This window comes from Balearica regulorum, chromosome 1, assembly GCF_011004875.1.
Source record: "Balearica regulorum gibbericeps isolate bBalReg1 chromosome 1, bBalReg1.pri, whole genome shotgun sequence".
Taxonomy (NCBI): Eukaryota; Metazoa; Chordata; class Aves; order Gruiformes; family Gruidae; genus Balearica; species Balearica regulorum.
In genome coordinates, this window is record NC_046184.1 from 45,172,700 (window position 1) to 45,188,929 (window position 16,230).

General features: G+C 35.2%; 1 protein-coding gene across 7 annotated transcripts in view; it reads right to left on the reverse strand.

Moving 5' to 3' along the window:
• The window catches only part of PPFIA2 (PPFI scaffold protein A2), a 355,092-nt gene that overhangs the window by 235,423 nt on the left and 103,439 nt on the right, over positions 1-16,230 (reverse strand). Inside the window, exon 1 of one of the 7 annotated variants that reach the window (XM_075747787.1) lies at positions 6,977-7,396. The exons of 5 other annotated variants lie outside the window; for them this stretch is intronic. In XM_075747787.1, the coding sequence (XP_075603902.1) occupies positions 6,977-7,057 (81 nt within the window). In that variant the 5' untranslated portion in view covers positions 7,058-7,396. Of the gene's footprint in view, positions 1-6,976; positions 7,397-16,230 lie in introns of those variants that run through there. One more of the 7 variants, XM_075747778.1, reaches the window with a different exon arrangement.

Genomic DNA, 16,230 nt, shown 5'->3' on the forward strand with positions numbered 1-16,230 from the left:
GTATTTATAAAAACTATATCAGACCATTTTATTGACTGGCTGGAAAAAAAACCAAAACCACAAACCAAAAACCCACAGCAGAACAACAGCCATGGAAAATGTGGGGCCATGCAGTGATTTTTAAACAGGAAAAGGGTATGTGGTGGCAGCTGGGGTAACTCTCAGCAAGATTCCAGGTAAAACTCAGAAGCTAAGCAGAAAAGAAGTAGCTTGTCAGAGATACTCCCCGTGTCATGGGTGTGGACAGGATTGCTGGTGGTGAGGACATGGTCTTTCATGAGCTCTGATGGCCACATATTCCAATTCTCTGGCACAACAGAATTACGCAAAAAAAAAAACCCTTGTGCAAAAAAAAATTATTTCTCTGGATACTTAAGGCACATTACATTAAATACTTCACAGTAACACAGTTTTAGGGCTTTTTAGCCAAACACTTAGATGATGCTTTTATTTTCCTGTCAGCCTGAATAATTCTGTTCCATTTTTGGAGTCCAAGTGCCACATTCTCACCAACTCGGTAAAATGATTAAACCTACTAGTTGTCAGTATAGCTGGACTGATTAACAAATGCTCATAGTCTTTTCCATTAAAAAAAAAAAAAATTAACAGCACTACCAGATGAAACTTATTGAAAGTTTATTTAGTATAACATATTTTAATGTATAAAATTTTAAAATATTTCTCCTTCAAAATATTATAATTTTTTGAATACATAAAACATTATTTTTTGGGGGTACATTCAGATTAACACTGCATTAACATATCTGTATTTGAGCAGAAAAGCTTTAAGTTTGTTCTTCACAAAACAGGCAATAAAAATACATATCACAGAATAATAATAGTAAATAAGAATAAATAACACTCCATTGTAATGTAAGACCAGCCTTTATTGTCATTTGTCATTTATTTCTGAGTAAAAAAGCCTTAAGTGTATTTCTCACACTATTTCTCTGAAGTTCCTAAATTCCAAAGTTACATAAAACCCACTTATATGGCTAAAAATATTTCCAAGCTATTTGCAATGCAAATCACTTTATTATTGTCTCCTGCCTTTGACACTGCCCAGATTTTTTAATGATTTTTTTTTGGAGGGGTTTTTTTCGGCTACAGGGTAAAGCATTGGTTCAGCATTACTACTTTCTGTCACTGTTATCATGTCAGAAGTCTTTAAAAACACCTCACTGTCAGCCTTTCTGCCACTGTTCTCATTTATATTCACTAACACAGCTTCCATACCTTCTGAAGTCTACAACAACCTGCATGATCTGTACCACAACTTTTTGCACACAAAACTAATCATTCAGGTGACTCCTGCTGTAGTTGGCCTTTTAGTGATGTTTACCATCATTACTGATACAAATTACCAATCGGCCACCGACTTGCAGCTTTTACAATGAACATGCCTCTAGTACTTTTACATGATTTTGTAAAAAAACGTGGTGTGCCAGCGCATTAAGTAAGAAGAGAAAAAAATCTTTCTTTAAGCAAAACTTAGGGAGAAATCCCATGTCTGGCAGAGGGTTGCTGGGAGGAGCTGCCCTGTGCTTGGCCAGCTGAAGGGTTCGAGATAAGATCAGATTCCACAATTCTTCTTTGGACCTGATGACACAGCACTGGAAGTACCCACAAACTTTTGACCCTATTCAGAATGTTATATGTGATATATTTTCTACATGTGCCATTAAGTCTTCATTGAGTAGGAAAAGAGTCATCAAATATACATTTTACAAGAATTTTGCAGTGGTATGAGTGATCACATCAGATACAAGGTGACTAATAATCCACCTGCATCACCAAAATGATATTTTTTTTTTTCATAGAACTGGGGATTTCTGCAAAGAAACTCAAAAGCTGTGTCTTTGATATCAAATTATATGGCATAGAAAATAGTCAACAAATAGTCAACAAAATAGTCAAAAAAGAAACATTATGGCCTACTAAAGAGAGTAGCATGGCATACCTGCCCAAAGCATAAGCTAATGATAAATGTAACAAGTGCAACTATAAATTTTAACAAGATACTTTCTCTTATAGGTGAGGCTTTTTGTTTCATTTACTATTTCCATATAAGAAGATGCATGAAAGAATAATAGGATTACTGAAACACTAAAACTACAAGACAGTATAAAACAGAAGTTCTAGGTAAGTATACAGTTCATTTAAACTATTAATATATGAATTAACAGGAAAATTATTGAGTGAATCTAGTATTTCTTACAGAATATGCTTTTTTCCACACCTCAATGCATCTTCTGTACGAGAAAGTTACATTTTTGTTTGCATTCTGTTGTTAATTCACTATCTGGAGTGAACACTGGAGTGTAACATTTAGTTGCTAAGAAATAAAACCCAGTAGTAATCAGTATTATGGTGATAGATAGGTTTTATGTATAGCAATGTTTCCCAGTAACCCAGTTTCAAACCTTTGATCAGCAATGCAGTTTTACAGAAGTTCATAGTGTATTTACACTTCTATGTCACATGACTACTTTAGGATTTCTCTGCAGGTTTGGTAAGAAAATAATTTTATTTCTTTATAGACCTTCTGATTATGTGACAACTTTAAAAAATTGCTTTAACCTCCCAAGGTTTCAGAAAAGACCAGCCCTTACTTCACTACTTGTTAGCAAAAAGGAGTATACTCTAGTTCTCCTAAGAGTTTCTGTATAAACCACAAATTTAATCTGACTATACAATGGGCTAGTATAGCTTCCAAATATTTGAAAGTTTGTGTTTAACATCTAAGAAAACTGTTACTCCATACTGCTGATTTCAAAGGTAAAGATGCAGCCGGATCCATGAGACCCCGTGTGCTGCCACAACCTGAGCATTTGTCTCGCTCTACTGCACGTGCCTGTTCCTAAATTCTGCCTATTGGCAACTACTTTGAGTCTGCATTTCGGTCTGTGCTTAGATCTGTGTGTCAGATGTGTGCTTAGCTTAATAACTGAAAGTTATGAAATACTGTTCATAGAAATATTGCAGATTTTTTCTTTTGCAAAGATGCTGAAATGGAAAAAAGGCTCTTTCAGTTTCAAATTCTGTTGAATGAACGTGTACAATGTGAAGATACTTTGAATGTTTAGAAGTTGTGCAAGTTAGTATTCACATGTATTAGTGTAGAGAACCTATTTAAGAAAAGATAAAATATTTACTGGATATGATGAACACCAACGTAAATTTAAGTTGCTTTTAAATGATCAAAGCAGTATTACACAACTTTCAAAAATGCAGTCTGAAATCTCAAAATTAAATTCCTTTTTGCTATGCTTTCATAAAAAAGGAAACACCCTCAAGTTCTCTATAAAATCATCTTGATTAAAAAGTTTTTTTTCAGTGCATTAATGTTTCCCATTTCATAACCGATAACCAAGTTAAAATATCTCCTTTCTAATCCAAACTTTTCCAGCTGTGTCATTACTTTATGCAAATAACTGCTAAATACAGTGAAATACAAGACCAACCAGAGAGCAACACAATGTTACTACTTGGACTTTGATGTTTACAACGGTCATGGAAGATACACGCTCACTGTGGGATTGCTGGCAAACTAATTTATCCACATAGAGTAGCAGCAATCTTTTTATTGAGCTTGAAGACAAAAAAGAAAGAAAATCACTGCTTTCTGTTATACAGCTGCAGAAGACTGCTAAGGTTGGCACAAGTAAATTGAGATGAAACAGAGAGATATTGAAATACAAAGCACTAAACTGTGGTATTGCCTTGGTTATTATAAAACCAAACCTTGTTCATAGTAGAGTTACAACTCCTTCCTTTCATACAGTATACAACTTCTTCATATGACCTCCTCTCATATAGCTTTCTATTTTAATTGCTTTAATCAAGCATAGTCTAGGGATCAAAGCTTAAGCTTCTTTTAATTATAGCAGGTGGTTCAGCAAATATACTGAATCAAATCACACTTTCAACATTTGCAGAATTTCAGGACACATTTCCTGAGCAGAACAAAGGCACTAGGAATTTCAGAGCTTTCAGATAGTCGCAGATACTGATGTAATTTTTTTTCAAATTCATTACTTTTCCCAAGCGCTAGGTGTCCTGGAGACCAAAGAAGCTAATAAAACACAACAAAGTGGGACAGAAAGGGGAAGTGAAAAAACCTGTTTATTCATCCTGTGTCACTGCAGGAGAAAATATAATTTTAAATGCTGCAATTAGTTGTCAAGAAATTCCTTGTTGATTTCATCTACTAAAAATAAAGTTCATCAGGCAAGAAAATCTCTGAATTTGAAAATTTATGGCAGACTTTTAATTTCAATTAATACTCACTTATAAAGTGAACACACTTTATAAAGTTGATTTTAAAGCATATTATTGAAAGCATTTGATTAAGATCTTAATAAATGCTCAAAAACTTGTAGAGTTTTTGATATCCACTAATGATGATTCTCCCCAGCCCAAGTGCTCTGGTAGATCCCTGTAAGGCCAGGCTGATTCCTTGGCCAGCAGAGGCCAATTTGGTCTTATTTCCTAAGAAGATCTGTGAAATGCCAATAATGCAGTTACAACTTGCACGCATGCTTTCTGCTTCTTTCATTACCATTTTTTGTTGCTGAAAGAATTAAAATGTTGCATTTCTTAATCAATGTACAATTAATTCAGCTGCTCAATCATTACATCAATGTACATTTAATTCAGTAGCTTAATCGCTCATTACCCCCATCAGTCGGAGTTCAGGCCCTCATCTCACAATTTTTGTATTCGTTCAGTTTTAAACATGCTAGACATTGCCTTTGCTAAGAATATTTTCACACATTTAGGTTCAATACCAGCATATATATTTCAAATTAAGAACCATTGAGCTGTCCCGTAAGTTTGCAAGCTAAGGAAAGAGATTCTCTGTCTCAAAGAGATTACAACGTAACATATGGAAACAATAGAATAGGTAAGAAAGCAAAAGGCGGAAGTAGTTTAAAACAGATGAAAACAATTAACAAGAGTCACATGAAGTCCTTCTCAGCGATTATAACATTTGTAAGCAGAGACTGAGGTAACTCAAGAGGGAAGGAGAAGATACCACAAACATGGTGGTCAAAAGCCAGGAAGCAAGGAATGACAAAGGGAGTCAAGGCAAGAACTGCAAAGTTACTTCACATATCTTTCTTTATACTCCACATATGTAAACAAATAAACAGAAAAAATAATTTTCAAAGGGCATCACAGGAAAATGTAGGCTTTCTTTGGTCATTTTTTTTAATTTTTCAGGGATTCTTTTAGAACCGCTAACACCAGGCCGTTCTAGAACACAAACACAGACTGTCCTGAATTAGCAGCTTTACATTCCAAGGTCATTTAACTCTACATTGCTCATTAAAGTATCTGGAATGCAACAGGAAATTCAGTTATATTTCCCTTTTATTTATTGTCCCCTCAGCTGAAAAATAAATGGAAAAAATACTTTTTAAAAGAGAATTTTTTGTATGTGGCATAATGTCTACAGTAATCACAGAGATTGCTAGCAGCAACAATACATACTGAAAAAAATTATATCCTTCATTGTTAGCACGTACTTTCATAAAGTACCACATAATAAAATAGTCAATTTGGTATCACAACCAAGCATCCTAATTTTAGTGACTTTTTCAACTCTACACACTCAGAAAGAATACCTGACGTCAGGAACTGTGTTTAAAAGCACAGCTACGTGAGGCTGTACAGAATATTTAGATGTCAGTGTGTGAAAAAAGTAGTCACGCTGTAGAGGAACAGGCCTGGGGCATTCATGTCTCTGAATCACTGCCAGGATCAGCAGAGCATCACTGTTAGGAGGATGCCACTCTTTCTGCACAGCCCTCAACTATCATTTGACATCACTGTAGGAAGGGCAAGACAGTACGATTAAAAACAATGGATTAAAAGAAGACGAGAATGAAATGCAGTTATTGGACCCAAAGAATGAGGTACCCGTGTTTTGTGAAAGAAGTGTGCCGTGCATTTTATGATCAACTTTTAATTGCCTCAGATTGTTTGCTCTGGTAGCATACACAGGATTTATTACATATTAAAGACATCATTCTACAATAGCATAAAGTAACCAAAAAAGACAAAACCATTATACAGTCAGGAATGGGAAGGTTATTTAAATGCTACCTGTGCCAGAGACTGAGCTGAAAAAGCTATTGCCACTTTAAAGTAGTGGAGTGTTTGAATTGCCCTGCAGGGCTGGAGTGCTATAAGGAGCAGCTGGGGCAGGGGGGGAGGCTGTTATTATTGTTAAATCTTGATGTAGGATTACATAGTTTTCCAGAGCCAAGGCACTGAAGATTTCTTTTAATTAAATGCTACTGAAAGATGGTTGTAATTAGACTGGATTGCACATTAGATTTAGAGTATATAATAAATTCTTACCTTTAGCTGAGCACACAAGCTTATTTACCTGAATGAGCAAAACTTGGCTTAAAACTGAGAAAGAACCTTAATAATCCTAACAATAGATTCTGCTGTTCTATCAACTGCACATGTATGATTACTATCCACATGAACCAAATTAAGCATCAGATAGCATGAAACTACATTCAGGATTAATATGAAAAAATCCAGACAGGTACGACATACAAAGTTTTTAATTTTTTTTTTTTTTTTTTTGTATAATGTGAATTTGGATTTTCTGATAATGCCAACACAGTGCTTACTGAACTAAAGAGAAAGACAGTGTGGGTCCATCTAAGGAACTATAAATCTAATGAATTGTAAAATGATAATATTATTGGGAAAGACAATCGATAGCCAAACTATTGTGAATGCAATTTCATGTTTGTTTAGGAACAATGTACATGCTGATTTTTTTAAGGCAGCAAACTTACTGAGAGGATGTTGATTTCTTACATATTTTCTCCTACCAATACAAAACGAATTAACACATAAGCTTCTTAACCTATTAGCTACTCTTACTCAAAGTTTACCTATCGTTTAAGTACCAAGAAAAATCCTTTCAGTTTTATTAAAGTTCACTTACCTGAAAAGTATAAAACCGGGTCCCATTAGGAGGATGCACTTTAGGAGAGGCAGACACAGTGTTCATATCCGAGAATATCATTTCTGGTCACACACACAATACAATCCACAGAGAGCTACAGATGCAGAGTAGAGTGCTAAGCTCGGAGATAAATCCTTTCATACATTTAGGGAGGCAATTGTAGAAAATGCAGTCTGCCCCATCCGTTCAGACGTATAGTGACAGCGCTTTGAATTCCCCACTCCTACATCTGTGAGCTAAACTGTAAGGTCATTGCTCCCTGACCTCCAACTCAGCTAGCCCTTCAAAATATGCACAGTGAATAAAAATTAGAAATGCCGAAGAAAAGAGAGCTAGAACCTACAGTACATGGAGCTTGTGCAGAATCTGGCAACGCTTTGGACCTGCCCATCTGTTCTCAGTGATAATCACCTCCCTCCACCACAGCCTTGCAAAGTGATTATGCTAAGCATCCCAGTTAACCAATAACACACAGTTTCATTTCAAGCAAGCATGCACAGTGAAAAACAGAGGACCTCTTCTGACTAACCTGAAGCATGCTTTGTGTTCAGTTTATAGCTGTATTTGATAACAATGATAATTTTATCATTTCAGTTGCTGACAGCTATGGTAACACATACCAACTTGCTTTAAATAACACGAAGGTTTTTTTTTTGTTTGTTTGTTTTGACTGTCTTGCCTAGATAAAAGAAAGTATATTGCTCTCCAAATTAATATTTTTTATATTTCTTAATTTTTTGGTGCTACTACAGGCTGCAAATAGTGGGAAATAAATATTTCCCACTATAGAGCTACAGTCAGTTTAAATATAATACACATTATAAGTCTCTCTTTTCTCATTCTTTTCTAATTCTTTTTTCTCATCTTCAGTTTGAATCTCTCTTTAGGAAAGGATTACCAAATATTAGTAAGTATAAGGCTGAAATTTTATTCTGAGCCTTACTGTGCTTCACTAAACTATAGACCTACAGCTTAGTTCATTAGCTATACACAGTATCTTTTAAAAAAGTTATTTTTTAAGGTTGGTAATACTTGTGAACACCTGCACTGAACATCCAAAAAGCATTCATTTTTTCTTCACACACAGATCGTTTGAACTACATGAAGACATTAAAGAAAGTAATATTCAAAGAACTTGGCACCTTTTAGCAACAAAAATAAGCGTTCCATTTACAAAAATTGAAAAGTAGGGTTTCAGTAAAGGGTAAAAAATGTAAAGTGGTTGTAAAACTAACTTTACATGTTCTGTCAAGCACTTTGTATTTTATTCGTAAGGTTTAAAAGAGAGACAGAGAAACTACTTAAGAAAGAGTACTTTCAAAATGAAACTTGTCAAAAATCTAAAAGCCTAGTGAGTTGCCAGGCTGCCTCTGTTTTTTATTCTGTTTTATCTTAATGCTTTTAGCAACTGTAGATAACACAGCTTCTAAAGTAAAATGACTATGAAAGGAGTTGGGATAGATGCAGAGATGTCTGTCTGTTTAAATGTGTACGCCAGTGTGGCATATACCACAATAATCTTATTTTGTAAGCCAAAGACAAAAAATCCTCTTAGATCCTAATCATGTCTAACCATTTCTTATAATTACCATGATATTGCTTCTATAACATTTACTAAATCAAAGCAAAGCTACTGTTTCAAACATTTTCTTGAGAGCTAGATTTCAGATTACAGATTATTCTTCCCTCTGAATTCTCTTCCAGAAAATCTAGATGCTGGTATTAGCAAAGGGGTCCCTCAACTGGTCAAAGGAAAGATACCAGATTGTTGGTAATCAGAGTATAGAACCCTTTATTCCAAGCTGATACTTTCTCTTTATAATCTACCTACCAAATGTGTGATATTTCCCCGCAGTACAATGAATTAAGTTTCTTTTATGGACACTTAAGGTCGTTTGCCCTGAATGATGGTAGAAATTTACCTCTCAGTTTCCTCACCAAGTGCGTAATTTGAAGAATTCATGTGCAAAATCCTACATACATTTCTACAACAGACAACTACTTTCAGTGCTAAATAACTGTACCTATTAGTTTGAACTTCCCTCACTTCAACTGTCACAAATTTTTAATGCTTGTTTCTATCAGGGATGTAGGAAACTCAGTTTATCTTCCCATATTGGCATTTGCTAAACTTTAAACTAGTTAATTCCTAAAAAAATATTGTCAACATCTTTAAGAAATGGTCAATACCGAAGTTAAACATAACTGCTCTAGTGACAGTCTCAATAATGCCTTCCACGATCATAACACTATTGCTGTATTTTGACTTGCTAGTTCCTTAGTTGTTCCTCAAGGGCTGCACATCATCTTCTAGCTGGACCCTTCCACTGGGACCTCTTATTGCGATCACTGCCCACCATGACTTAGCTGGCTATTATTTTGAAAAAAAATTACTGCTTTTCAAAATACTGCTCCTGATCTTTTATCTGTTGTTGCTTTGGCTTTTCTGCTCAGGTGATGGAATTTGCACTTAAAAAAACCACCACCACCAAAAAACCCCAACAACCCTCCTCCCCCTGCATTTAAGTTCCAATAAACACATCTCCCTAGCTAATCAGTATAGATCTGGAGAGAACACATGTCATTATAAGTGTTGTTCTATCTCTCCACTAACTTTTACCTCATGTGAAAGTGCTCCCAGTAACGACTATAAATTTTCTTTTAGCTCACTGCAAAACAGGCCAACACCACATTCTTGCAGGACCCTCGTGGAATCAGAATGCAATTTTGATGTAACACTCAAACAGCATGAAAACACCTGTGTAAAACAGCATTTTTCTGAAAAACGTGAAACCAGCCTCCTCTCAGGAATCGGTCAGAGTATAGGTAAATTCAGTAAAGTATGAACTGATGCATGGCAGAATGCGTGTTCACAATTACAGAGAGACACAGTCACATTTCAGAAAAGCCAGCAGCCTCAAAGCTGGGATTCAGCAATCTCCTCGGAACAAGGAGCTGAAACCAGGTCTCCCATGTCTAATTGAATGCCACAACCACTAAGCTGGGTATCAAGCAACACGGCCTGAGAGCGAGCAGAAAATGGAACAGAATAAAGGAAACCGACCAGACCCAACAGGCCAAATGGAGAAACAGACCTACAGACCATGACTACAGCTCAGTGGTAGCAGCGCTCACAGAAGATGTAATCCCAACTCAAATACTTGCTCCAATGAGTCTTCCAATGAATGATTTAATTATTCCATGAAGTGAAATAGTTGTAGTGGAGGAAAAAAAAAAAAAAAAACCTCCTATAAGAAAAGAAAAGAAATCCTACATCTTTAAAAGTATGAGACGTGGCAACGCTCCTGAGATGGCTTTAGTGTGTGAGTTACCAAGCTCTGAATCTATATTATATGTGTTATGTTGACTTTGCATTTTAATTAGATACCCCTCTCCAAAACTTTGTGTGGTATATACAATTTTTTTTTTTAAAAAAAAAGTATTCTTTTTTGATGTGTAGCCTACTATTTTTATAGTAGATACAAGAATGTAGATATATGTTGATACATGTAGATATGTGTATATATATATGTAGATATGTAGAGAAATATATATATATGTATTTAAAACCCAGTAAGTTACACAGAAAAGAAGAACCAGATCACTATGTGAAGTATTTTGAAAATTCAGGGACAATAATGCAAAACCTTGTGTCTCGACTGCTTAGACAAGATACACTTTTTTAAATTGACAAACACACTTAGTTTTTTAATATGCTAGTGCTTGTGTGATATACTTTCTCCTCAGAATATGTAGTGCAATAGAAAAGCAGATGTTTTGAGTTAAGATTTAAATCACCAGCTCTTATTAAATTAGGTGAGTAATTACCCAGAAACGTGGAGTTTATATCACATACTGTTCTCATTTCTGTCTCTATCAGGGAAAACCACATAAAAGAAACATGCCTTCCTCCAGCAGCAGTGAGAGTGTATGATTTTCAGAACATTAGAAAGCTTTCACATTAAACCTAGACCACATCACTTTTACTTCCCAGACTCACAGAAACCCTACTAAGCTTCCAAAATCTACAATACTGCACTTGAATTAATGTTTCTTTAATATCTGTTGTTGTAGACATCAATATAGAGGGAGTATCATATGATACATTACTCATCTGGCTAAAATTCCCTGAATTTGCTTTAAACTGAAAACTGTTAATGTTTAAAGAGTTCTGATCTCCAACTATTAATGGCTAAAAAGATGTTAAACCTTTACCACAGTTCAGACAAAAGATATTCAAATTGCATATCAAATTGCAATGAATATCTTCATAAAGTCACACATCGCATCTAATCGTTCTCCATATCCAAATTAATTTACAATTCCTTTTAGCTCATTTAATGAAGTTCTACAGCAAAAGTATTTCCATTTTTTTCCACCGAAATAGCAACACAAAAACATATTATCTGACAAATGAATATGCTTTAAAGAATGTATAAAACTCATTCATATCAAGTTTCAGAAACTAACCTTTCCCAGCTGGTATAGCTCCCAGAAGGCGAGGTGGGAGGGAGAATTAAGGAAAATGAAACATAGTACAAGGAAGTTTTTGCTCCCTTTCAGCCTTCTGGTACAAACAGAAAATTCTTTTAGAATGGAAGATTTGTGGAAATAGATCAGCTTATCTTATTGATAAGTAAAGCCCATTAGTCATCCTGTTTCTGTAATTAAGAGCTGATTATCAACATTTTCCATCACTGCTGTTTGTTGCTTTGTATCTTGAATATACAAATACCTGTGCTTGTACAGGGAAGCATGTCTTACAAGAGCAAATGCTAGTACGAAGTCCGTATGCACTTATGAGCCCTATTTTAACCTCAAACATAAGGATTTGTGTAACCTATGAAGGCAACTACACTGCAGAACAAAATATCTACTTTTAGCTGTATAAACTCAATGTCAGCAATAGTAAAGGATCAAACATGTCCCGACAGGTGTATTCTGTACGATGGCTTCCCTTTCAAGCACAAGAACAATGACTGAAGCTTTCAGAGGAAATGCAAATGTGAATGTAATTCCTTTTTGAAGTACCCTTGCTTTGTTCTATATACTGGGACATTTTACCAAGTATTGCAATTATTTTGAAAAAACAGAGTTAACGTTGACTACTCAACCTCAGACTCTCATAACCATTTCTCTTTTAAATGGCAAACTTCCAAATTCATTTTTCTAACACTATCTCTATGCTATAAAAGGTGAATAAAATTAAAATCACTGATTCAAGGTCTAAGTGTGTTTATGAATACAGGAGCTAATCCAGAATACATTTTTGACAATTTACCAAGTATGCAGTGCATCATCAACAACCACCAAATGCAACCACAATGCATACAAGTCCAAAAGACACAATGTCTGATTTTGCAATTTGTTTGCTTGGGCAGAAGCAAAATTTCCCCTCCTTTTGTACGTTCTGGACAGGCAATTGTTGACCACAGCTAGGACTCTTGTGCAGCAGCGGCCTACAATATTCTGGTCATCACAGGCATGAGAAATTAATTCTCACGCTCTCAAGACATTGATTAAATAGTTCTATATCTGACTCCCTTTCCTCATGGTTCAACAAAGCTGGGATGAAATATCCAAAGTACCATTCGTTTTTTCTTGAAACACTTCAAGTCCTCAGCACTGCATCTGTGTTTCCTCCATATAACCTGACCATCAGGAAATCAAGATTGTACACAGAAGCTTAAGTAACTGAAATGAACCTGATATAACCACTGGTTTTATCTATTTTTAAGTTATGTGTTGATGACAGTGACTCACTCAGTGAATCTAAAAAAGAAACTGAATGAAAACATAATGCTCGCCTATAGAGAAGTGTTCTGGACGTTGAGCATAATATGTGGGAGTTAAAGGAGGAGAGGACGGCAGAGTTGCGAGAATGTGTAATGAAACAAAACAACAAAAGATCGAGGGAAGATTTCTCTCTGTTCCACTAACATGTATCTTACCTGATTTGAAGAGATACATAGTTTACTTTTCTCCACAACTCTTGGGCTTCAACTGCCAAAAGCACAGATACTAAGCTATATTTAGTACACAACCTGTGTCCTCTGCCATTCACTTTTGATGCCAGGAATGACTGCCTTTCTGGTTTGTGGCATAACTACATATTTCATGAAAAAGTCTAGAGGCTCTTTGAAATGAAAGACACTTTTAAATGTAGAATCATAGCAGTGACTGCATTTATGAGTATTTTTAATAAAATTCCAGTCAAATCCAACATTAACTCTTGATGTATCAAGACCAAAAACTCCAAAATAACATGATCCCAGATGGTAGCAAAGAAGTAATGAAAACAGTCAGCTTGTTATTTCACCCTGCGTCATATCACTTAGGTATCACTTTCGTTATTTACATCCTTTAAGTTGTTTATATTGTAACATTATATGCAGTGGTATCACTGTACTTGGCAAAATAAGAGTCGTTTCTTACCAGTAAATGCAGACTCTAAGTCACGTAAATTACTGCAAAGGATCACAGTACATTAAGGATGAGAGAAATTATGAAAGAACATAAGAGATGATAATCATTGCCTATGTATCATCCCCAGCAGAGGCTTTTTCTTTTTAAGTGAACGTTTTACATTATGTGCCTCATCATGAGGTTAAAAATAGGATGAGGGCCTATAATGGAAAAACAAAAGAAGATAGAAATTTGAGATAATGTGTTCAAGCACTACAACTTAGCACAGCTCACTATGGATAGATATCCTCTCTAACCTGCCACTCCTCCCTTCAAAAAATATTTTTTTTCTTCCTAATAGTATTATTTTATTAATTTTCATTGTATTCATTTTATACTGATTCTGGAATCTTTACATATACTGAGATGTATCCCACTCCACAAGTATAAAAACTATTCAGAAAGTAAACTACTAATGAAAATGAGTAGCAGAATTATATCAAAAGATACAGGCTCTCAGGAAAGCTTGTGCCAAGGCAATTGTCATTTATTTCTATTTCTGCTCCATCTGGAAAATATTTTTTGTCTTAATGAGTGATACAAGTTGCTAAGTCGGTCCTTTGAGTAAGAACTTCAAGAACTGAATCAAAAGCTAAAATTCACAACTGATTAGTCCCATATTGTACATGGGAACTAGGAATACTCACTTGAGTAAGGATTGCGGATATCAGTGGGCCTTTGCAAAAGAAGGCTGTTTGTTTTCTTTCTCAATTAAAATTTCATAATTTTTCATAGTATCAGTGAACATATTTCTGAATGAAATGAACATAAACTAGAGAAACATGAATAACCAGAACAAACCCCATAAAACTGCATAATCATACCTTCTTTCACATTCTGCAAGAACTGAAATATTACTGATGCTCTAATAAAATTCCCAAAAATAGATTTATGCCAGTAGCTTTTCTGTCCTGAAGCTAACTAGAGCAATGATTCTGAATGGGATCACAACCATTGGAACTGGGATCTGCTAAATGACTGTTAATGGGAACAATATTTACAGTCATACTTCCAAAAGCAGTAATTAATGCAGTTGTTTAATTGAAGACGTCTTTCATCTAATTTTCAAGGATGCTCAGTCTTTGAATAGCCTCTCTAAGTCACTTCAGCCCCGCTGATGCTGTTATATGCCATTTTGAGCATTAGGTCTCACTGTTGTACACATAACAGGCCAGGTAATTGGAGTGACTGAGCAAGTTTGAAAATGTCAGACCTGTTGCTCCAGCTCTATTCACAAAATTCAGTCTTCTACAGATGATGTAAAATTCCTATTTATAGCTAAAGACAAGCAATCAAACCTTCTAACTTCTTTTTTTTTTCTTTAAGTACATACCACAAATCAGTAATAACATATTAGCTTGAAAAGACTTCAAGACTTTGCTATAGTGCACATCTCTTCATTGTCCCACATGTAGCCTTATAAAGACAAGTGGTCATGGTAGAATGCAGAAAGAGCATCTCTTCTAAAAATGTATCCTATTTCTTCTGCACTTGTCCTTAACCTCTCGATGCCATTTTCCCTTTCAAAAGTACAGTGGGAGTGTTTGTGTACTGATACTGTCTAAAGTCATCTTTCCAACACAGAAAAGATAGGGGATTATAAAACAAAACAGTCAATACTGTCCTGAGGGCAAATGGCTGTTCCAGCTCTTGACTCAGCAGACTTTCATTTCCCCTTACAAGCTATTATAAAAATATAGAACGATCCAGTAACTGCATACATATTAAGTAGATGCAAGCGTTGCATTTTTCTGGGAAGAAAATTATGATATACAAATACAGTGGAAAGATACTTTTCCAGTGCTAGGAAATGTGAATTCAAATCAAAATAAATATTTTTGATTTTTTATTTCCTTCAGAATTCAGACTTGGGCAATCATAGAATATGCTGTGCTAGTTAATGCTGAATTAATGTTGATTTTCAATTATCCTATTTATCTTTCTGAAAATTCTGGAAAAAAAGTTAAAAGACTACAATATAAAAACACCATTTTCCTAACCTTTGGGCTGAATGGCTTTAAAACATGCTAAATCCTGCAAAAGGACTTCCTAAGTATTAATCTTCACAATAGCCACCTTTATTCTTTATTAAACATGTTTTAAAAAAAAAAAAAAAAAAAAGTAGGATAGGATATTAAGTAAGTAAGATAGTATTTATAGGACATAGGAAAAATAAAAGTATTTTTTATTTCCTTTCTGCATTCAGTCTGGATGACATAAAAAGGGAAAAAAAATTTCCTTCAATATTCATCATGCAAGTGACTAAGCAGCATTATTCATGATTTATCTTGCCATGCATCTAAAAAGTGCCATAAACTTATAAGCAGTGTAATATATATGTTCTTAACATTCTTACGGCTTCATCTGTATCTCCAGCTAGAAAATCGACATGAAGATGGATTGATAATTAACATATGTGTGTGTGTGCCAATATTAACTGAAGAAAGAACTGTTGTTATTAAAGACCATGGTCTACAAGTATACACGTGGACTGGACGGTCAGGAAAAATAGCTACTTGACAAACGCATAAAAATGTAGTCAAACCTAAATCAAACACTGCGATTCTGACACAGTACTGCTCTCATCTTTAAACAAAACCTTGTCCCTTCTGCATGGTAGCAGATGACTACTGCCTGGTGTTCTGCACTCATAGCTCATTCTGAAAATGCTGAAAGCTCAGCGGCAAGACTATAAAGACGCTAGATCGAAAGGGCAGAGAGCCTCAGGTAGAGTGATACCAGGTGGGAAGCTGAGAATTATGTGGCTG